General features: G+C 55.1%; 2 protein-coding genes across 3 annotated transcripts in view; both read right to left on the bottom strand.

Moving 5' to 3' along the window:
- The window catches only part of si:dkey-91m11.5 (PH_BCR_vertebrate and RhoGAP_Bcr domain-containing protein), a 223,228-nt gene that overhangs the window by 118,721 nt on the left and 81,311 nt on the right, over positions 1 to 23,196 (bottom strand). The gene's annotated exons all lie outside the window — the stretch shown is intronic.
- LOC144994528 (uncharacterized) lies at positions 19,831 to 22,751 on the bottom strand. Its single transcript, XM_078952592.1, has 2 exons — positions 20,195 to 22,751; positions 19,831 to 20,083 (listed from the first exon to the last, which is right to left on the bottom strand). The coding sequence occupies exon 1, from the start codon at positions 22,518 to 22,520 to the stop codon at positions 21,990 to 21,992; it is 531 nt and encodes a 176-aa protein (XP_078808718.1). The 5' UTR covers positions 22,521 to 22,751; the 3' UTR covers positions 19,831 to 20,083; positions 20,195 to 21,989.

The raw sequence follows: 23,196 nt of genomic DNA, 5'->3' as shown, positions 1-23,196 counted from the left end.
GAGATTTACCCCGAATCGAGGGCCGAGTTCTCGGTGGAGAACGCGTTGTCATTCTCGGGGGCCTGCCACCCGCAGCCCGGCAAGGCCGTGTTCCTGCACGACGCGGAAAGAGACATCGGCTGCGTAAAGTGCTACTGGCACGTTCACAGCAGGTCAGCGGACAAGACCTTCCTGTTTTGCTGCGTGGCCTGCGACGGCACAGAGTACACCGCCAGGTTGCTCTCGGAGCTGAGGAAAAACGAGACGCTGAGTACGGCCTTCAGCTTGGGAACAGTGGGAGACAACTCCGTCGGGCCCGTCGTCGAGGAGTGCAGCCTGGTCTCGGTGCCCATGCGACCAGCCTGCTTCTGCGTGGCGCTCACGGACAAGGACCTCGTGTCTCGGACCATGACGAGGATGGGCTTTTGCTCGGTGAAGGACAAAGCCCTCGAAGCCGGGCTGCGCCCGGACGAGGGGGGCAGCCCGTGGGAGCCGGAGGGGACCGGACACCCCGGACTCCGGGAGGGCGAGAGCTCGGAAGATGGGATCGAGGCCGTGAGGCGGCTCGCGATCAAGCAGGCGGACGAGTTGCGAGCGCTCGAGGACGTCCTGAAAGCGATCAAGGTACAGAACGGGGTTCTCGCGCAAAGGTTGAAATGGCCCCAGGACCCCGACACTCTGTTCACGATGCGAGGGGCGAAGGACTTCACGGAGCGCACCGGGGTGAGCAACAGACTGTGTGCGGGCGAGGAAGCCCGTACTAACGCCGCGACACCGGACCGAGGGGGTCGGGGGTCCGAAAAGGACATGGAGGCCCGCGAGGATCAATCGCAACAAGCTTTGTCGAGGTACGAACTGGAAGAAGTCAGGCGACTACTCTCCGCTTCGAGACGAGCCGGGGAGGAAGTGGGCCAGCGCCTGCCGCAATACGGAGTCCGTGGGGGAGATGCTCTGGCGGCACTGGGGGGGTCGACCCGGCGAGCCCCGCACTACAGCTACTGCGAGGACGACGACTACGACTGCAACGAAGTCGCGTCAGGTCGTCCCCGGACGCGATCTCAGAGTGGGAAGACAAAGCCCTCACCGGTCGACCGCCTGACGGAGCAACAGAGGAGAGAGGTAGCGCTGGAGTACAACAGACAAGAGTCCGAGAGAGAGGAGGCCTCGCGGAAAAAGAGGGAGACCATGATCGAAATGATCAAAGCGAGCATGGGCGACTTGATCAAGAGCGGCATCAAGGATGCGATGCACCAAGAGCGCGGGTTCCAGGCGACCGCTGAAGAGGTCGGGGCACCCCAGTCAGCTTTGCCCAGCGCCGAGTTGGAGACCCTAGCGAGAGACACTCCGTACAACAGGCAGCCTAGGAACTTGGACGGGCGGCGGCCTTTGCCCGAGAGCCTGTCCGTGGACGTCCCAGCGCTGCTGAAAGAACTGGAAGAGCTGCGACAGCGATCGTTCGCGAGGAGCTCCGGAAAGAGCGGGGACAGCGAAGGATCGCTGCCCATGGACACGGACGACGACGCTCCCACCGGCGGAGGCGCGGAGGCCACTAGCTCCTTGCGCAGCAACGGCACAGACACGACGGCGGCGAAAAACAAGCAGCAGGCGGGCTACACTCTGAGGCCGTCCGGAGAGGTGCCCGGCATTTCTGACTCTCACGGAACGCTGCAAGAGTTCATTTCTGCGGTCTCGGTGCACAGATGATTCCGCTTACCGGGGCCGGGACCCTGCATAACATGTTTTTGTACACATTTTCAGAATGTCTGTAGGCTTGTATGACTTGCTTTTTTATTTTACTTTTTTTTTTCCTACAAGAAATAAAGCAGAAAAACTCTTTGAACGCTCCACACACTGTTGTTCTCTTTCCACTTCCCGCTCGAATAAGATTAAAAAATGAACACACGTTTGCGTATAACAGCACTTGCAATCGCAATGCCTTTCCTGGGCTTCGGTCTCAGGATCTGTACGCTTTCCACTAACGACCAGCTCACGGTTCGAACGTTTTGCCAAAGTGCATCATGGCGAACTCGATCTGCGTTACCCTCAACCTGCCCTCTGTGACGGTGGCTCAGGTTCAGCAACTGCAACATTCGCGTTGCGAAGAGGCTGACGACGACGACGCGGTACACACGGGCGCCTCGTCCTGTTGGAAGAGAAGCTGCGATAACATGGCCATGGGCGCTGTCGATTTCAGTTACGTCGCATCGCAGATGATTCCTTCCACGGTAAAGCAGGCGCCTCAAGTGGGAGACCTTTGCGTGCAGCTGGCTCCCCTCGCAGCTCGCACGGAAGAGTATGCGTCGATAGTGGATCTGTACAACACGTACTGTGCAAAGGGTAGCGCACAGATGGCCGTGAGGTGCATGCGGAGCTTCGCGAGGAGCCAAAGCGAGCTGTGCATCCCCGCGATACCGATACACATCTTCGTGTCAGAATGGAACAGGTCCCTGAAACGGTTCCACGACATGGTCAGGTGCAACAGGGAATGGACGAACGCGCGCACAGGCGCTGCTCCCGCACAGGCTGTGAGAACCTCGCTGCTGAACAACGTGATCACGCTGACTCTGGGGGACGTGCCTGCTCGAAGCGAGCACCTCTGGTACCTGCTACACTGCGTGATTTCCAAACCGTCGTTGGTCAAAGAGGCGCTGCAGCTCGTGGGCTGCGTGTCCTCGTGCTCGGGCACGCTCTATCGCACGGGCGACGTGACCAACTCGACCGTTCCGTGCAAGAACGGCTCGAGCGCATCCAGGCTGTACCTGATCGCCAAGTCGGCGGCCGGCGCGAACGACACTCGGCTGGGCGAGAACGCGGGTGCCTCTCTGGGTCTGATTTGGGCGTCGAGCGAAGACGAGCTCTTCGATCACTTTCGCAACGCGAGATGCTGCCACTACGTCCACCTGGGGACAGAGTCCGGGAACGCGTTCAGGTGCAACGGGTACTGCGCGTGGCGCACCCACGACCGGGAGGTTTTCGAACGGATGAGCGAGCTCGGTGCAGAAGTTGCGTCGATGCCCTGCGTGCAGGATTCGCACCTGGCCGGAAACACGGCCGACGCGGTGAGAGCAGCGTGCCAGCTGTGAGGCGAAGGCTGACGGCCTCCGGTCCCTCGAGCTTGGGGTTTCAGACGGCGCATCTGACCGACTAACGATCGTAACGCTGCGGACGATGGTGGGGGGGGGGGGGGGACTCGAGAACAGCAGCTGGAGAATGCTGCCGAGGACTTTCGTGCCCGATTGTGACCTGATCGCGTCGGCCGCACTGAACAGAGGAGCGGTCTTGACCTCCGGCGTCCACCCGCTATATCTATCCCCCGTGGTGTGCTGGCTCAATCGCACGCGTGAGCGATTGCGTCGGGCCAAGCGCTCTGCAGTCTGCGCGCTGAAAGGAGCGTCAAACGCGGCGAGCATGCTAGCCATCTTATCCCACTCCGTGAAGCTCTGGGATTACCCGACCTTGGACGCGACCGCGGCAGGTTGGTCCCTGACGGTCTGCGGGGCTCTGATCGCAGGCCTCGCCGTGGCCGCCAACAGTTCCAGAGCATTGGTCTCTCGAGCGGACCCCAAAGTCATCGCTCAACCGCTGCGGGTCATTCCCCTCTGGGTCAAATGCCTTCTGTCCGCACTTTTGTTCTCTGCCTACACGTACACCTGGATGTACTGCGCGGACCCGTCTCGTTCTGGCTGCTGGGAAGAGGGCCGTAGAGCCTGGCCGCCGCTCTGGTCTTGCACGGTCGGCTTGTTCCTGTGGATTAATGCGGTCGGTTTGCTGGGACTGCTCAGGCAGACCCGTTTGTGCTAAGCGAGAATGGGATTGTGCGCAATCGGGGCGAGGTTTGGGCTTTCTTTTTTCATCTTTTGTTCACTGATCATCCGCAACCCTCTGGAACGGGGTTTCCAGTGGATCGTAGGATACGAGACCCTACTTGCGGTGGCGGCCGTAACATCGGTAGCGTCCTGTGTGTGCACGAAGTTCGCCTGCCTGATCGAAACGCACAGACGCATGCAACACCTGGCCCTCTCAAACACGAGCAAAGGGGAAACTGTGGCAGTGTACAGGGAGAAGAAGCTGTCGACGGTCTCCCCTCAGGACGACGACGCGGCTCGCTACGGGAAGCGAGCCTTCGGGCAGCTCCAGGACACACCCTTCCACCCTCGCGACAGATACGACGCGCCAAACTCTTTCTGGTGCGCGCTGACGACTGTCGCGCTCGCCTACAACACGGCTCACATCGCGCTGACCGACGCCTCGGATCCCGAGCCCCTCGCCTGTGGCGCTCCGGCACTGGCGCTTTACTGGTGCGTGACCAGAAGCGCGCAGCTGGCGCTCTCTTGACAGCGTTGGCGCCGCTCGCACTCTGACCGTGATGGTATTTACAAACGGGACGAGGGAGAAGAGGATGATGCACCCGAGGACTCCAGTGCGCTCAGAGAGCTGTCTGGAGGTGCTCCTGGAGGTCTTTCTATCCGCATTGGTGATCGCCAACATCGTGCTGTGGTTGCAGAGGTTGTTCTTCCAGATACACCAAAGACTGGAATAAGGGAGAGGATGGGTACCGCGGGGAGTTCGGGAAGCGCCTGGTGGACGAAACTCGCCTCTCCGAAAGACGACGGGGCTCTGCGGAAGCGCCTCGGGTTCTCGAGCCCCGAGGCTGACCCGGCATCCCTCCGATGGTGGTCCGATCTCGCTCGCGGAGGAGCATCGGAGCAGCAGCGGGACCTCGGCCACCAAAGCGTAGAGGACGGGGTCGACCTGGGTTCGAAGCAGAAGCTCCAGCCCCAGATCTCCTCGAATCTGTCAGCAAGGAAATCTACCAGCAAAACAATGAGCACGGACGACTTTTGGAGATTGAAGGTGGCAAAAGTCCAGGGTGGCCAAACCCTTCACCGCAGTTATGACAGAAAACAGCGAAAGAAGGAAAAGAGTCAGCCAGAGTTGGAGAAACTGTTGTGACCGCGTTTGACAAATGCAACATGTTTGCGAGCTCACACGAGCGTGTGCAGGTGATTGTAATGAAACGAGAATAAACCAATCATTCGCTGAAACCAAAGTCTTTTTGTTGTCTTTTATTCGCATTGGTACACAGTACAATGTCACACAAGAGAGAGCATTCTTTTATTTGTTTTTTTTTTAAAAAAAAAAGAAAACACCACCACCAAAGAGACCACCACTCCCAAGGCCACCCTTCACCACACACACCCACACCCCTACACACCATCCACCTCCCGGCAAAGCCGACCCACTCGGAGTTTAAACTAAAAAGACAGAGGGAAACGGAGAAGTTCGACACCGTTGCGACCCGCAGACCGATCAACAAGCAAACGGGCATGCTCCGCAAATATTCGCAGAGAAGTCTTCTGGCCATCTGGGCTCCTCGATCGGCTCCGCCGTCGCCAGCCGTTCGAGAAAGCGAAATGATCGATCGGGCTGCGCTTTCTTCTCGGACGCAGCCGAGCCAGTCTCCAGAATGCTCGCCCTCGTTGCTGCAAGGTGTCGTCCTTCTCCCCTTCTGCAAAAAAGTGGAAGCGGGAATTCAGAAAACTACTACTGAGACAGACCTCGAGCAGGGATCCGATCTGGACATGACCCCAGAGCTGGACCTATCTCAGCACAATCTTCCGAGCACTTACAAAAATACGAGCGAGAGCCACAAAGTGCAGGGGGGTTATCTCCCTCACCTCCAGGAAAAGGCTGAGAAGAAGATAAAGAAAACCACCCGCGAGAGCCAAAACTCGCAGACCTCTTCTACCGAGCCGTGCGGCCTTCGGAGCCGAGAACCGGACGAAGTGGAAGCTCTTATCTCGGGGCCTCTCGTAAAAGCGGTGAAGATAGTCGTGTTCCATCTCCTCACCACCTGTTTGAGCAAGGTCCGTAAAGAAGAGTGCTACGGCTGTCAGGTCGACCACCCCAGTCAGATGCAGCACCCCTGTCTGTTCGTAATCGAAGAGGGCTTTGTTTACTCCAACTTTCCTGCTCTGGTTAAGAAACTGCTGACTCCTGGATATCTTCCAGCCGTCAAAACGTTCCTGTCCATGCGCAACATCGTAGAGAAGGACGAGAGGATCCGAGCAGTGACCGACGCTCTGCTTTACGAACTGAGACACAGCGCTTTGAACTCACACGGTGATCTCGTGTCGACTGTGTACGAAGGACTGACAGAGGCCGAGGAGATTGATTTCGAACAGCTGGAAGTTGTGTCTAAGGTTTGGGAAGGTGATCTTTCCGCCTGTCCCAATTGTTTAATTTGAAGAAGAGATGCGAAAAACACTGTGATGGCTTTCACAGTAAAAGTTTGTGTGTAACCTGTGGGGGGAAAAAAAAAAAAAAAACATCTCTCACAAGATGAAATGTGAAAACAAAGAAATAAAATTCTGTCTTGAAAGAAGTGTGTGCTTCATCGTTCATCAAGTCAGACAAACCATTAGCCGTCAGACCTATATCTGGAGCCAGACAATTCTGCGAACCGGCTGCAAGAATTACATCTGAAGCCAGTCCTCGCAACTAAAAAAAAAAAAAACATTCCTCGTACTAGCAAGGCCAGAAGCCTTCGCTTGAAAAGGACAGGGTTCAGACTGCGTTCAGAGTTTCATTACCCGGTCCAACCAGGCCGCACGGTGGAATACGGTCAAGACGAATGTGGTGTGATTATCTATGCCAACGTTTAAAACAGTCACGTACCAGAATGCCTATGTTTAAAACAGTCACGTACCAGAATAGGATCGTTGTGGAACGAGAATAAATCAGTGACTCAAACCAAGGTGTGTTGTCTTTTATTCACATCAGCACAATTTCATACACGAGAGAACATCTGTTCCACAAGCAATTTCAACAAGCAAACTGCATGATTGTGCACAAGCAAAGCTGTCTTTCTGGGTCCGAGGTAACAGTCGTCCTCCCCTCTTCGTGCGGGACTCCTTCCGTCTCTGCTGCTACAACAGCCACCTATGCATGTCGAGTTGAGCCACGAACCTATCCCCAGTCCGGATCGAGCTGGCGATGTGCCCTTTCCGAGCTCGTAACACCTGTCCTCCCGCGAAACCCTGCACACTTTCCACGACGGTCATCGCGTGGCCGATCACAGTCTTGAGGAATCGCTTCGCCTCTTGGTCCTGCACTAGCCGAGCTGCCAGGTTCGAGTCGAATCTGTCGTTCACCAAAGACGCGGCCGCGTTTCGTGTGACAATGTCCACTCGATGGTAGTCTGCTCCGTTGGCCAGGAGGGTCATTATGGCCAGCACGCTCTGGGGGTGGTAAGGGGAGACCAGCTGGAACACGTCGAAGTCACCGTCATGCTTGAGCGCCTGCACGACCTCCTCCACGGGATCTCCTCCGCAATCGCAATTTACGCGTCTGGTCGCGAGCAGACCGCCCCAGATGCCCTTGTTCACGTTGAGATCGTAGCCCGGGTCCCCCTCGACTCCGAGCTGCGCCGCCACGTCTTTTCTGTCCGGGAGCTGAACAGAGAACCTGTCGCCCTGTTTCAACGTTTCGTGGCCCGTGTTGATCAGCTCCACTTCGTACAAGTGGGGAGCGTTCAGGAACGGTCTGTCCACGATGGAGCTGCTCGCGCAGCACACGGCCACCTCCTTGAGGCGGCCAACGGATTCGAGGCTGAGGCCGTGTAGAGTGGGAACGTAGCGGTTGCTGTCTTTGACAAAGTGGAACAGGCCCGGAGGGAGGTAGTTTTTCGAGGAGTCGTACTTGTAAGCTCCGTAGGGGACAGACTGGCTGCGAGGCTTGCTCTCGCTCAAGCCGTGTGTGTAAGCGCGGATCGGCTCGTGTATCCTGGTCGACGACATCTGCGTTTGCGGCTGAAAACGAAAAAAAAAAAAAAAAAAACAAGCAACGACAACAACTAGTCCGCGATCGGACGACAGAGAAACTCGAGCGCTCGCAAAGGCTCTCTGCAGGTGGGCGCGTGCGGGGCGTTGGGCGCTTTCAGGACGATCAGAGCCGCGGCGAGCACCTCCAGTAGCACAGGACCCTCTTCTACGTGAACTCTGAGCAGCCTGACCGTAAGCATGTTGAGATTCTCCTCCAAGAGCTCCCCGAATGTCCGCGAGAACCACGGGCACCACTTGGTCACGATGTAAGATCTCAAATCACACCGGGACTCCGCTCGAGGGGGCTCCGGCTTCTCCACCGAGCCGTCCTCTCCTCTCGTTCGGGGGTTCGTCGCGCGAGCCGCGACCCGGCTCGGCCCTCGAGCGGCGGACTTTGGCGAAGCGAGGAGTATCAGCTCTTCCAGCGTGAGTTCGTGCCACATGGTTCGAGCGAAAGGTCGGTCGCGACGACCGTAAAGAAGAGGAGATTTCTGGCTAGGCCGAGGGCTCAGGCCGAGTAGTTCATCTCCACGCGTTTGCGGTAGGCCACTAGCCTCTCGTCGTAGAAACCCACCCGACCGACAGACTCTGCGAAGTTGCAGTTTGTCATCTGCAGCTTTTCTCTCCGAGTGACTCTGCTGAGCGCCACGTACACCGATGGTTTTATAGGGGACATGGAAAAGTTTCGCGGCGGGTGGTACAGCACCTCTCCGCTTATCGTACAGCCCTGACAGTCGTAGGTGTTCATGGCCAGCATGCAGGCCAACGGGTGCGTGGTCACCGTCCAGTTTTCGCAGTGCCACTTGGAAGGTCCCACTTTGTAAAGACGACCGGTCCTGTCTCCTCTCACGTAGAACTCGTAAGCCTGGGTCTCTTTCCGGAACGCCATCCCGCTGATCAGGCCTTCCACTTCGAGCGGCGAAACCGGGTCCCCGGCGAGGTTGGCCGCCGGCGAAAGGGCTTTACGAGGCACCGGTCCGTCCTCTACGGGCTGTATGCCGTTGTGGTCCATGTGCCAAAGCATCCTGACCTTGCAACCGACCCAGAGCTCGGGGTTCCTGAGGTAGTCCCTTTCGCGTGGGCGCTGGCCGCCCTTGAAAAACACCCTGGGCATCGCAAAGAGTTTGGGTAAAGCCTGAGTCGCCTGCTGAAGGACGTTGTACCACTGGGCGGGTCCCTTGCTCGATGATCCGTGCTTGGTCACGCTCAGGAACACCTCCGCCTTTCGTGTTGCCCTGGCGGCGTAAGCCTTTGTGTAGGCAGCGAGCTGTTGGTCCTGGTGGAAGATGCGAGTCTTGTGAGGCTCGTGCTCGGGGTCCATCGCCTGTCTCTCGCTGACGAGCAGCTGACTCCTGAAAATGGTCCGGGACTGCTGCGTCACCGTGTTGAACTGGAGGTAGGAGAGTGTCTCGGCGTAGCCCGGGTCGTCGAACTGCCGCCTGTTGACAAAGAGCGGGGTGGAGCAGCACAGCAGCGTTTCCATGCGACCGGTCTCCCAGAGGAGCGGGCCCGAACCGGCTGGCTGCAACTGGGACACGCTGCCCGCCAGGATTATCAGAGGACCCGCGTCCGGACCGTAGAACAGGGCGAGTATTCTGAGCATCCTCTCCAGAAGCCTGGCCGTCATGAGCCCGTACTCGTCCACGACCAGCACGTTCGTGCCCAAGAACGGAGGCGCGTCCGCCAAGGCGCTGCGGCCTCTCAGCCGAGCGAAGATCCTGCTGCAGGCGGAGCAGCTCTCTGGCCTCGGCAGCTCGCAGGAGTGTTTGTCGACGGCCCGGTCGACCTTCGACCGGCGGAACGCCCGGAAGGCGAGGATCGCACCCAGGTAGCATCTCCTGTAGCGCTCGACAAAGGCGTCCGCTTCGAGCGAATCGTCCAGCAGATCCTTTTTGAGACCCATCATCTTGTGAAACGTTTGCACCTTGTCCAGATGACCGGACTCCATCAGCGTTCCTGCCGCCTTGTTGGTCATGGCGCTCACTGCGACGCTGATCCTGAGGGCTTTCAGCTTTTTCTCCAGCAGACCGATCGCGTACGATTTCCCGCAGCCCGCGTCTCCGCTCAGCAAAGCCACTTTCAGGCGATCGCCTCGAAACATGTGCAACTTCACCATGCGTCGAACCCACTCCTCCTGGCAGTATCCCGAAAGAGAGAGCAAAGCCCGAGCCGCGGGGTCCTCGTCGGCGACGCGCGGTTCCTCTCTGGCGCGCTTGCGGGCACCGGGCGCGCCAAATCCCTCGGCCGGAGAGACGTCGACCCCCGGCTCGTCCATCTGTCTGTGCGGGGGCTGCGCAGTGTGACCGTCAGAGAAACGGCTCGATCTGCACCCGCTTCGCGAGGAGCGAGCTTCGCTCTGGGCGGTGCGGAGCGGCAACCCGAAGCTGCTCGGCTCGATCAAACCTCGAGGTCCTCGAGCCTCCGTTCCCGCCACTTAGTTCTCCTGGGTCTCTCTGTCTGCGTTTGATGAAGGCAGACAGAGAACGGTCAATGTTCAAGGAGTCTCGAGCGCCGAGGGATCCGTCCTCCTCCCGTTGCTTTGGAGAAAAGCTCGCGAAACGGGGGCTTTCTATGCCTTCCAGGACGGACCTGAGTACGCCGTTCCTCGCGCGGTTCGAACCCCTGTGGCGATCGCTGTGTTCCTCAGGCAGCCCCGCGTCGACCGGGACCGTGACGGCGCCCAGAGACTCGCGAGCCTGCGCGGCTCTGCCGCGAACACAGAGAAAAGACTCGGATGCCCTGGCGACCGTTTCTCTGAACAGCGTCACGCTCGAGGAGTACAGGATCTGGCTCAGTTTCACGGCCACGGCGGTGACGCCGCCCTTCCCCGTGCTGTTGAGCACGGTCAACAGCCCGGCCAGCAGCTCGACGAAGGGAGCCTGCGCCCCGTACTCGAACAGGAGCCAGGCGAAGTCTTCCGTGTCCACCTTGTCCGTGCACCTGTAGCCGTTGGCGTAGACGCGGGGCCTCGTGAAGCCAAAGTGTTTCGCGTACCACTCCGGCTCTTTCTGAGAGAGCGCGATGTTGACGTTTTCCAGCAGTATGCTGAACCCCGCCGATCGCCTCTCGCCCATCCTCATCTCGAACAGTTTCTGCAACACCCCGACCGGCGTCACGGACTCCCCGGGTCTGAACATGCGATCTTCGGGCAGAGACACCGCCAAGAAATGCCTGCCGACCCAGTCCAGGTGAGGATGAGAGCGAGGCGATTCGCTTTTACCCGCCTCGCCTTCCGCGCTCCGGGCGGCTTTCTCCCTCAGCTCGATCTCGAGGGCTTTGCGGTCTTCCAAAGCGCGGTGCAGAGCTTGTTTGGCCTCCTCGAGATCCCTCCTGCAAACCTCCAGCTCGTAGGCCATGCGGACGACAGCCTCCTCGCCCGAGCGCCCCGCTCGCGCGAGGTTTCCGCTCGACTCTCGAACGCCTGACCGCAGGTCGACACGTTCATGGAGCGCTCCTCTATCCCGCTCCCTTTCCGTTCTGTCCAGAGCGCCCTTCAGCTCTGCGATCTCGCGTCTCATCGAAGCGATCATGTTCATGTGAGAACACCGGTATTCGCAAGCGTCCTCATCTTCGGATTCTTCTCTACCCTGCTCTCCCTCGCCGCGATCTCTCTTCCGCCTGCGCGAGACCGTTGATCGTGTGAGCATGGCGATTCCTTTTGCGAGTGCGATTTTGGATTCCGAAGGATCGACCGGGGTGAAGTGTCTTGCTGTGTTATGTCAAAAGTCTGTTTGTATACTGTGCTATGACCAAAAACTGCTCTGATGCTAGTGGGGCCCGCGACAGAGACGCTGACCTGCGCAACGTTTTTCATTCCGTTGTGTCCGTTTGATGAAAAATAAAGTCGATCGCGACCGCTGCCGCCCTGTTGGACAGCTTCTCTGTGTGAAACAAACCAGTTTGCTCGAAAGGCCTGGGCGCTGCCAAAGACCCCTCTAACCTTCTCGCGGTCGCACATCTGACTGTAACAAGGCAGGCTCGCACACAAACACGCACACCAGATCGGCTCCCCTCGTGAACACACGGCTCACGTCCAGGGCGCTGACGGGACGGCGATGGCCATGAAGCAGAAGGAACCCCCGGGTCGTGTGATGACAAAAAAAAAATCACAGTGTAAAATCAAGGTGGATTTTCTGTCCCATTTTTTTTTTAACTTTTATTTTACAGCCAGTTAAAACCTCACAGAACATTTGTGATAGCTTCAGGTGTGGTACTGGAAGGCCAACTCTTTCTCAATTCCGCTGCGCTCTGGGCAGTTTCGGTTCCATCTCTGGGTTGGATCCCTAGGACATGTTGTAATAAAAAAGTCATACAAAAAACAATTCCTGTGTTCATTTGGATTTTCTGTCCTGTTTTTATTTTTATTTTATTTTTTATTTTACAGCCAGTGAAAATCTCACAGAACATTCGCAATTGCTTCACGCGAAGAGCTAGATGACCGACTTTCTCTCTCCTTGCTGTTGAGCTGTGGGCCGTTTCAGTTCCCTCTCCGGGCTGGCTCCGCTTTTATGCCTGACAGCTCGATTGAGAAAACCTTTCCAAATGCAACGTTCCAAATGTAAAGCAACCCCAAGAGAGCCCAGCCCAAGAGCGTTCCGATCACCTCCCCTCTGACAGCACATGAAGCTCCGTGGAGAGGCTCAGGTTTGGGTGAAGGGAACTGCACGAGCGGCTCTGCGTGTAGTCACACAACAGAGCTCTGTGTCATGGGGGGCCGACGCAGAGGAAGGCTGGAGCCTTTCGCTGAGACGAGTCACACTCCACGGTGCTCTGCGCCCTGTCGAAAGGGGCAGACTCAGAGGTGGGCTGCAATAGCTTCAGATGTGGGGCTGGAAAGCCAACTCTTTGTTCATTCCGCTGAGCTGTGGACCTTTTCGGTTCCATCCCCGGGTTGGGTCCCTTTACTCCAGTAGCTTTGGACTGGGGGAACTGACAGGCATAAGGCTGATGCGGACCTGTTGAGAGGGTGGAGGTTGAAGGGTGGTCAAGATATTTGGAGGTGACATTACAAGAGGTAAAGTGGTTAAAGATTATCTGAAATGAATGGAGGGTGGGGATAGTGAGAGGGAGCAGCAGAAACATAATCCTGGTAAAAGGGGGGACAGGGGTGGTCATCATTTTGGGACAAACATAGGCGTGTGTGATCCTGAGTAAAGGGACCTGGGTGTGAAAAATCCTGACTGAACCTATGTGGGTGAACCGGATCTGGGGAATAGCTTGAACCTGTGACCTGGCCTGGGTGAGGTGGCGACTGGTACAAGCTTGAACCTGTGGCCTGGCCTGGGTGAACCGGATCTGGGAAATAGCTTGAACCTGTGGCCTGGCCTGGGTAAGGTGGTGGCTGGTACGAGCTTGAACCTGTGGCCTGGTCTGGGTAAGGTGGTGGCTGGTACAAGCTTGAACCTGTGGCCTGGCCTGGGTGAACCGGATCTGGGAAATAGCTTGAACCTGTGGCCTGGCCTGGGTGAACCGGATCTGGGAAATAGCTTGAACCTGTGGCCTGGCCTGGGTAAGGTGGTGGCTGGTACGAGCTTGAACCTGTGGCCTGGTCTGGGTGAGGTGGTGGCTGGTACGAGCTTGAACCTGTGGCCTGGTCTGGGTGAGGTGGTGGCTGGTACGAGCTTGAACCTGTGGCCTGGTCTGGGTCAGGTGGTGGCTGGTACGAGCTTGAACCTGTGGCCTGGTCTGGGTCAGGTGGTGGCTGGTACGAGCTTGAACCTGTGGCCTGGTCTGGGTCAGGTGGTGGCTGGTACGAGCTTGAACCTGTGGCCTGGTCTGGGTGAGGTGGTGGCTGGTACGAGCTTGAACCTGTGGCCTGGTCTGGGTCAGGTGGTGGCTGATACGATTGTCTTCTTGCAAGAAATTGTGTGACCATTGTCATCATCTTCATTTCGTGGGCGTGCTGGGCCGCTTGCAATTTCAGCTGTAGCTCTGTGTCATCTGCCTGAGACAGGGCTTCTTTGATTGTCCTAGAAAAAACATCCATTGTGGATTCTAGCTTGTTTTTGGGCGTTTGACGGGTGGTAGGTGCACCTGTAAAATGACAAATGTTTTACATAATGAGCTATTTCTTTGTTGAGTGCTTTATCAATTACTACATTATGAGTATTGCCCAATAACATTATAGCTGTATTGCTGTAATATTGATTTTTATGTAAATAAAAAAAAAGTACTTAACACTGTGAATGCAAATGAAATGACCTACTTGTAAAAGACAAAATGAGTATGACTAACTGTGATCACGTTTGTCATGAGTCTATGATAATAAACATAGAAATGCAATATATAAAATGGAAGTAATAGCCTATAGTGTATTATATAATATTGAAGCATTGTTTGAACTATAAATACCTGTTAGCTATCAATCATACTTTGTTATGAATGATGGTAGTTGTAATATTTTAATTGCTTACATATTTTTCTAATCTGTCGAATACTAAGACAACTTTTAAATTGCTATACTATTATAAATACAATAAAATAACATTAACAACATAAACGAAGATTTAAAATAAATTCCGTTTGCCCTTACCTGTACTGTTACTGTTCTCAAACTCCGGCTCTTCACTGTCCACCGATGACGGCACATCATCAACTCTGGTGGTATCCAGTAATTCCGGTGGTCGGAAACTTGGCCTGTCACCCAAAATGCCTTCCATTTTATCATAGAATAGGAATGTTTCACAGCTGTTTCCACTCTTATTATTGTGGTCTTTTACCGATCTGTATTTGTATTTCAAGTTTTTGATCTTTTGCCGGCAATCTAGCCACGAGCGCTTAAAACCTTGCCTCCCCATATTTGTTGAAATGTCTTCAAACAAGAATTTGTTATGATAATGATCCTGCAATTCCGTCTGCATTGTCTCGTCGCCCCACAGACTTAAGAGGCATTTAACCTCATCATCGCTCCACCTTGTGGACTTTCCGACCTCCATCACTCTTGTGGCACACGCAAATGCACACAGTCGATTCGTTCCTGATTTATTTCCACATATGAGAGAGGCCTGTATCCGACCAGCCTGCCTCCTGAGCGTGCCTCTGTCGATTCGTTTCTGATTTATTTCCACATATGAGAGAGGCCTGTATCCGACCAGCCTGCCTCCTGAGCGTGCCTCTCGCGACAGACGTGGAGCTCCGAGGCTGTGTGGCTCTGGTTGCGAAAGGCTCCAGCCTGCCCCCACCGAGAGGAAGTCTCCAGCCTGCCACTGAGTTGGCCTCTCCTGACAGACTCAGCTGTGTGGCTCGCGTTGCGTAAGGCTGCAGCCTGCCTTTGACTTGGTCCCGCCTGACACAACACTCCACGCAGAGCCGCTCGTGCTTTTGACTTTGACAAACCCCGCCTTTCCGTCGAGCTTCTCGTTCCGTCCGACGGGAGCGGATCGGCCTGCGGGCCGCTCTCAGACGATGTAGGATCCAGCCTGCCTCTCGGTCTGCTCCCCCGCAGGCACGGGCCGCGTGTGTGCCTCAGACGCGAAAGGCTCCAGCCTTCCTCTGCTTCGGCCCCCCATGACAGCTCTGTGGTGTGACTCGCCGCAGAGCTGCTTGTGCTTTTCCGCTTAGGCCCGCTCAGGAGGCAGGCTGGAGACTTCCTCTCGGTGGGGGCAGGCTGGAGCCTTTCGCTGGCACGACTCACACTCCACGGAGCACTGCGTCTGTCACGAGAGGCCCGCTCAGGGGCAGGCTGGAGACTTCCTCTCAGACAAGGAACACTCCACGGAGCTCTGCGTCCTGTCAGGAGAGGCAGACTCAGAGGCGGGTTGCAATTGCTTCAGATGTTTATTTTTATTTTTTATTTTTATTTTTGTTTTACAGCTAGAGAAAAACCTTTCCCAAAACGAGACAAAGCTCGGCGGGGTCTCTGAGCCTGCTCTGAAGCATCTCTGTTCCCCGTTGTACGCCCACAAAAACAAAACACAAATCTGGGTTTGATATTGTTTCGCTTATTCGTGTCTTTATTTTGTATATTTTACAGCCTGTGACAACTACAAAGAATAATTGCAAAAGTTTCAGGTGTTCGACCCACTCTTGGTGCTCGTAGACCCAATTCTTCTGACCGACTGGGGGGTCCTCATGGACAGATACAGGGCTGGGGTGGTGATGCATTGCATGTTCCTTGCGGCCAAGCTCACGTTGGTCACCAGGAATAATTTCAGCTGATTGTGTACCAGGGTTTTAGTGAGAGAGTAGTAAATGCTGACAGCGATCCAGGGAGTCCAGCAGCAAACAAAAACTATGACAGTGAGCAATGAAAGGATGTAGGATTTTGCAAGGGGAAGCTGTTCTCTCTTTAAGTGAGCCGACCCCCTTCTAACATGTCTTCGCACAGTGAAGAAGATTGCGCCGTAACAAGCAGCCAGAATGATGCAGGGTGCGATAAAACAGATGGTCATCCTGATCCACGTGATGACGAACCTTTCGCTCGGGGAATAGGTGTCAGCGCACAGCGTAATCAGACCGACTTTGAAGGTTTCGTGATTGGATATGTTCACCAGAGCTGACACGGAGGGAGGAATGGCACACACCAGGGACAGGAAAGCTCTCCTCGCCCACTCTCCTTTCACCCTCTTAAGAGAGGAGAAGGCAGCTTTTCTGAGGACCACCCTGTTGTATCTCTCTACACTGATGCAGACCATCATGAGTACCCCGTATTGCAGGCAGAACTGTGGAGGAAACAAATACGCAAACAAAAAAAAAACCAAAACAGGTAATGAGGAGGGATTGAAGAAAGCAGAGGTTTTTCATTTGTCCGGATAGAGAAAAGAACAGGAAAAAGCAAAGGCGACTCACAGTTATCACCCCCTTCGTGGCTTTGCAGACGACATATCCGAAGATCCATTCTTTGGCCATGTTCTGCATGACCCACAGCGGCGTCGCGGACAATGTGCCTATGTCGCAGAGCCCGACGACCACGAAAAAGTAATCGCAGCGCGAACGAGCCTTCGGAGGTCTGCACAGCCGTAATCCCAGGTTTATCATGCAAACGTTTACGATCAAGCCCAGCACCATCACCGCAAAGTGAAGCATGGGTACCACACTGAACGCGATCGAAGAGTGAATCTCAGAGGACGCGTTGGTTGGTGACGGGCCAGTAGCATTGTACGTTGTCCTTTTGCCAAACATCGTCGCAGCTGACCTGAGGGACAGTGAACACTAGCACAGACAGAGAGACGTACGCTTGTGGTGCTGAAATAAGCTCCTCTCTCCCTAGCTCCAAGCCCCCGACTTAGACTGCCTTGCTGTATGGACATCCAACGGCGAGCCACACTCCCCCCACCTCACTCAGTCTCCGAACGGAGCAAACGGAGTACGGCCGACTCAGCTCGGAGTCGGACCTCAGCGTGTGGAGCCAACTAGTTGGCTAACTCTAGTTCCATAGCTGCTCAAAGTCTTGCGCTCTTGTCTAGGCGATTTGTGTGCCTCTTGCCTCAGTCGAGACAAGCGAAATCTCGATAACCTATTGTGCGAGCGCTGGCTGTGGCCCTTAGAAACCTGGAACTCGATCTTGAGCACACTTTACACTCATCATGGAAGTTACTCAGCAGACGTACGTGTCGTGTCCCGCATTGGACTTTGGTTTGGCAGCGACAGACACGAAAGACCTCAGAAAAGGCTTGGAGGATCAGCTTCGCCTTCTCGACCTGTTCGACTCAAGCGCAGGACTTGACCGCTTTCTGTTGTCATCTTCCGGCTTGTTTTGGGAGTACCGAAATCGCAGGTCAGAGGCTGCTGGCTGGTTCGCGGACAGTATAAGGCGACTGAACGTCGACACCTCAGACGTTCGTTCACTGTTTTTGGGCTCGTTGAACGTCATGGACAGATACGTCGCCACGCGTGACACTGAGTCCGAGCTCGTGGAGCTTTTGACGAACTCGGAAAATGTCCGAGCGGCCTGCTTCTCGCTCTCTGCGAAGATGCACGCCACGTGCTCTCAAATCGATCTGGACGACATCTGCGTCCGCAATCGCGTCTGGGCCAACTCCACCGTCAAATCCCAGCCGGGGCCGAACCTGACGGTCGCCGACGCATCCTCTACTGGTGAGGGGATACTGAGAGCGGAGAAGGACGTATTGATCGCTCTCGGAGGAGCTGCGTTCCCTGTGAGGGAAGAGGACATTGTGCGTCTCTTGGTGAGGTTTCTTGCGCTGAAGCGTTCTAAGCGCGTTGCATTCCAAGAGCCGCTGAGCGCGCTCCGAGAGCCACTAAGCGAGCTCCGACCAACTGACGTCGAGCCGCTTGCAGCGCCGATCTCTCGAGCCGTAGATTTGCTAACCAGGGCGGCTTTGGACATTGAGCTTAAGACGCGAGTGAGCACCTGGCAGCTCGCGGCCGTGTGCTCTTTAATTGGGTTCCTGGATGTCAGCGGAGCTTCGCCGGACGAGCGAGAGCTCGGCGAGGGTGGGCTGATGGCGCTGTTCGATAGCCTGCGGCCGGGATCATTGACGCAATCCATCATCCGCGAGATCGAGGCTTCATTGAACTCACGCTGTTTGGTGTGTGGATCGGGGGACCTCCATCTGCTCGTGGCTAGGAGCCTGCTGAGCGTCTCGAAAAAGACTTGTTCGAAGTGCCGGAAGGGTAAAGCTCGAGGTAAAACTCCCCATGCCCGTGGACCCAAAGTCCGCGGAGAGACATCTACTACCCATCATTCGACCAACTCCCCTAGGGCTGCGTTGCTCACGTGCCACGAGACGATGATGGGCTCCCAGTGAAAATGCGCTCGTGGACTTTGGTGGAGCTTGGAGTCCTTTTTTTTGCACTGTATTTTTGTGTGTGTGTGTGGGTGTGTGTGAGTGTGTCTGTTGTGTACCCGAGCAACAGATGTAGAAAAAAAAAACGTGTCCCTGCTTCACAGAGACTCTCTTCCAATGCGAAACCTGCCTCTTCACCTTAACCGTCATCGATGCTCCGTCCGACGAGTAGGCAGTATAAAATGAAAGTGACCCAGAGAATGGAATGGATACTGAGGAGGAACCGCGTCGTGTCTCAGTTTCTGTAGAGAAGATGGCAGGAAAGGAGGAAAATTGGGTGGACAGACTTCAATCCTTCGCAGATCAGCGAAATTTAACAGTCGTGTACGACACTATAATTTCAAGAGACGACGACTTCGAGATGTACAAATGTAGTGCGCGGCTTTTCGCTGAGGGCAGCGTCAAGGAAGATTCCCTCGCCCTAGGCATCGGACCTCAAAAGAGGTTGGCAAAATTAGCCGCAGCCAAAGCTTTGCTATTGGGGGTGCTGAAAGAATCCGCTGCAGACAACGCCAAGCTCCCGTCACTGGAGGCTACGAAAGATGAATGGGAATCGAAGCTTGTCGCTAAGTTCGCAAGTTTGCCCACTGCGGAGAACTACGTCGGCCGACTGCAAGTGCGTATCCTATTCACGTGACCCAATGCCGCTGTTTGTGCATGAGAAAAAAAAAAACTCTCTTTGCGTTCACAGGAATTATGCCAGAGGTACAACTGGCCTTTTCCCACCTACAACTTCGAGGAACTCACACAAGACCAGTGGGTTCCGTCCGGCCGATTTCGTTGCTTCTGCTCAGCATTTGCGATCTTTTTAGACGGAGCGACCAAGGTGGATGTGCAAGCGACAGGTAACAGCGATGTGACACTGTGATTTGTTTTCCCTCAAGTTTTTGGGTTTCAACTAGGGCCGTTGTCTTACACAGGGACCGGTGAGACCAAGAAGGCAGCTAAGGCCGCGTCGGCAATGGGTGCGCTGGACGTCGTGAGACTTCTCGTCCCACTGGTTGAGAAAACCTAGAGGGGAGGTTCGCCCCAATGTATTCAGAGTCTTCTCCGCATCACAACTCAACTCTGTCTCAGCCGCCGCTCGTGGACCGGCCTTGCACTCGGAGTCTGGTCTTCATGGCTGCCTGCTCTGCTCATCGTAGTGGCATACCTTTTGTGTGTTTTCTGCCCCTATGGCAAGAAGCGCAGACGATACGGCAAGGTGTCGTCTGTTGCTTTGTAATTGTTGCAGGGATATGGATGAAGTTGCTTGTCCAGAATAAAACATCACTCGAGCATAATTTGGATCTGTGCATTTTTTATTGTGTCGACAGCTTGACATTGTGAACACACTAGTTACAATGAAAAAAAAAAAAAGAAAAAAGAAAGAAGAAGAACTGTCTGCAGCAGGATCTCAACAACTTGACATTGTGAACACGCTAGTTACAATTAAAGAAAAACAATGAAGAACTGTCCACAGCAGGATCTCAGCAAATTGGCCTCGTTGTCTTCTGGGCTGCTCCTCCTGCTATCACTGCAGACCTGCGTAAACTAGGAGAGATAAAAGGGTACAAGTTTCAGCTGTGTGCAGCTTTCTTTTTTTTTTTATTTAACAAAGCAGACAAACAGAAGAAAGAAGGAAAAAAAAAAAAATTCTCGCACCCCTTTAGCTCTGCCTCACAGAACCGAGGGGTATTTCTCATCGATCGGGACCTCCAGAACTTGGTCTGAGCGACTCAGGGCTGCGGGCTCCGGGCTCTCTGCCACTCTTCGCTCTGCACCCCGGCAGTTGCAGGTCTCGACGGTCTCACGCCAATTCGACAAGGTGGACGGTTGACGTTCGGTCGTGGGCTGGTACACAGCACCGACCCGTTGAGCGTTGGGCTTGTAGATGTTCCCAGCGGGCCTTTTGCAGAACCTGTGCATGATGAGCACCAAGCCCAGCACCATCAAAGGCGCTGCGACCATGGTGTATGCCGCCCACTCGTTCCGTTCGTACCACCACCAGAAACTGTAATTTTCATTCACCATCGTCTCATTGTCCAGCGAGTGGACACGGGGCAATTAGTATACCTCGGCTCAGTCTGGGTTCGCGTCACGGAAACTACGATCGCAACAAAATACCTCTGACGGCTTGCGAGTGAGAGCCGCGAGCCCAGAGCCTAACCCGGTCGCCGATCGAAACGCGTCGTCGTTCCGGCTGCGGCGCTAGGTTGGATCCGACCGCTGCCCCAAGTATCACCCCCTCCGAGTCATGTTTGAAAGCGGCAGTTACCCGGGCTCAACAGAGTTTCGCCTTGTCCTCCAGACCTCATCAGAACCTCGCGCTCAGCCACCCGGATAGAGGGGAGCAACGATGACGGACGACTCAAATCGCGAGCTACCTCCGGAGAAGTCTCCGGTCATCTCCGCAGCCGCGACCGAAGTTGACCGCGAGAGCCTCGAGGCCGTCGGCACCCGAAGCGGGACGGGATCCGGAGTGAACGACCTGACCTGCTCGACTGCCAGAATTTCTGCAGATGAGAATACGACTCCCCTTCGCCCTTTGCGGGGAAGGACGGTGCAACGCTCGCCTGCGCCGACGGAACACGATGGCGAGCGAATGGGCGGCAGTCAGAGGGAACCTTCGCCTCGGAGATTCCCGCCCTCCTCTTTTTGTACCCCTGTGGAGCAGCCCATCCCGAGGCACGGAGTTCCTGCGTTGAAAACGAAGATTCCCCACAGCAGAAGGCGGACGAAATCTTCTGACTGCATCAAGAAAAAACTTTTCAGTCAGCGTAACGCACACCCCGTCCCGTTGTGATCACGGCGCTTGTCTTGCTTTATCCCCTAACACAATTGTTCTCTCTAGCGTTGTACGCTCACTGTTGTGAATTAAACAGCATTGAAAACCTCAGCTTGTCCTGTGTCTGTTATTTGTATCGCATTGGGGTTTTGTGCCTTTGTCATATATGCGAGGGGCGCTTAGGAACACACGTAGGCCAAAGCGGGGAGGAAAAGTCAGAGCCTCTAGTCCCTTAGACCGAGAGAGAAGTGAAAACAGACAAAGACGCACCCAAGTGAGCTGAGAGACCACATGATTTTATTCAAGGGAGCACGTTCAACAACACACACTCATGTAGCTACATGTTCAGCACACAAGCCCAACAACTTGAGTGCGGATGTGTGTCACGGTGACAAGTGCATTGTTCGCGAGCTGTCAGGTTGACACGTTACACAGAGGGTGAAAGCGAGGCAAGACCACATTTTGGAGTTGACCGGTACTTTATTGATTTTTTTTACATCATCATTTTTCTCTCACTTCATTTCATTGAGAAGAACACATGCCGTGAAAAGTGTGGACCTTTCAAAAATGTATAACAAGCAGTACGTGCACAAGGCCGGGCTCGTAGGGGATGAAGTCGTTAGGTTTGAGGATGAGCGATGCTGCATCAGCAAAATTTTGTTGCCGCTCAAGTCAAAGCAGTATCAGGATACCCAGGGAGGACAATGTCAACAGAGTGAGGGACGAGACAGAGGGCTTCGTCGAGCCCCCCTTGGCCCAAACTGAGGGACTGGGAGGTTTGACGATCAACGTCACGGAGCAGTTTGAAACAGAGAAACTGTACTGCTCGTTGCGATGGCCCACGTTCGCCCAGCGGCTACATTCGTACGAGCCCTCGTATCCTGTTGAAATTGGCGAGATGAGTAGAGTTGAGTTCGAGCCCAGGAACTTGTGAGTGGCGCTGATGCTCTCCTCGAGCTCGTACTCCAAGGCAGTTCCGTTGTCCCGGATGTAAAAGAGTCCGCGCTTGGTCCCACGTACAACCTGGTACCAGGAGAAGGCCATGAACCTTTCGGGATTCTCACGCGGACAAGTCAGTGCGACCGCACACTCTCCCCCATCCGCGCTGACATGGGTGCCGTGAGCCTCGTCCGCTTCTCTCACCTCGTGGCATGAGCGGAACGGGACCAGGGCGGTGCACGCCAACACCGTCAGAAACAGCATCTTCGCGAAAGGCCCGGAGCTTCTCTATCCTCGTGTCTTTAGCAGAGCAGACCGCGTTGGTCGAGAGGAGAAGTGTGGCGCGGATCTTCTGAACGACGGTCTTATACCGTCCGGGCTTGAGCCTTCTAGCGTCGGCCTCCCGCTGCCGACAGTCTCCTCTATGGGGAATTCCGAGATGGGAAAAATGCCTCTCAACCTCATCGGACCCTGTGCCCAAACCTTGAGCCTCTCTCTCTCTCGAGCGTCCACCCGACAGCACGAAGGTGATTGCGTTCGGCTTGGTCGAGGGCAACAGGGCTCCGCTCCTCTGTGCGTTTGTCCTCGTCCTATATGTCTGCACCAAGCACAACTTGATTTTTTTTTTTACCCTCTGGAATAAACGCAACCGTCTGTGGTATCTGACTTGTGTGAGCGTGTGTGTTTCGGTCCCACATTTACTGTTTGCAAGCTGTTAGGTTGACAAATACACAGAGGTCGAAAGCAAGGCAAACCACATTTCTGAGTTGACAGGTCTTTTATTTCATTTTTTTTTACACCTTCATTTTTTCCTCTCTGACATTTCACAGAAAACGACATAAGCCATGAAACTTTAAACTCTTGGGCTGTTTGCGGCGAGCGGCAGGTGTCTGAAACGTCAGCCGGATCCTCACGGGTCTTCGAAGTACGTGGAGAGGTC

The sequence above is a fragment of the Oryzias latipes genome, chromosome 9 (assembly GCF_053564925.1).
Source record: "Oryzias latipes strain Hd-rR chromosome 9, Olatipes_Hd-rR_3.1".
Classification (NCBI taxonomy): Eukaryota; Metazoa; Chordata; class Actinopteri; order Beloniformes; family Adrianichthyidae; genus Oryzias; species Oryzias latipes.
This window is presented reverse-complemented; position numbering and strand designations above follow the sequence as displayed.

Bases quoted from the DNA above. Each gene is read 5' to 3' on its own strand.
- LOC144994528 (XM_078952592.1), bottom strand. From the start codon at position 22,520: ATGCTGTTTCTGACGGTGTTGGCGTGCACCGCCCTGGTCCCGTTCCGC.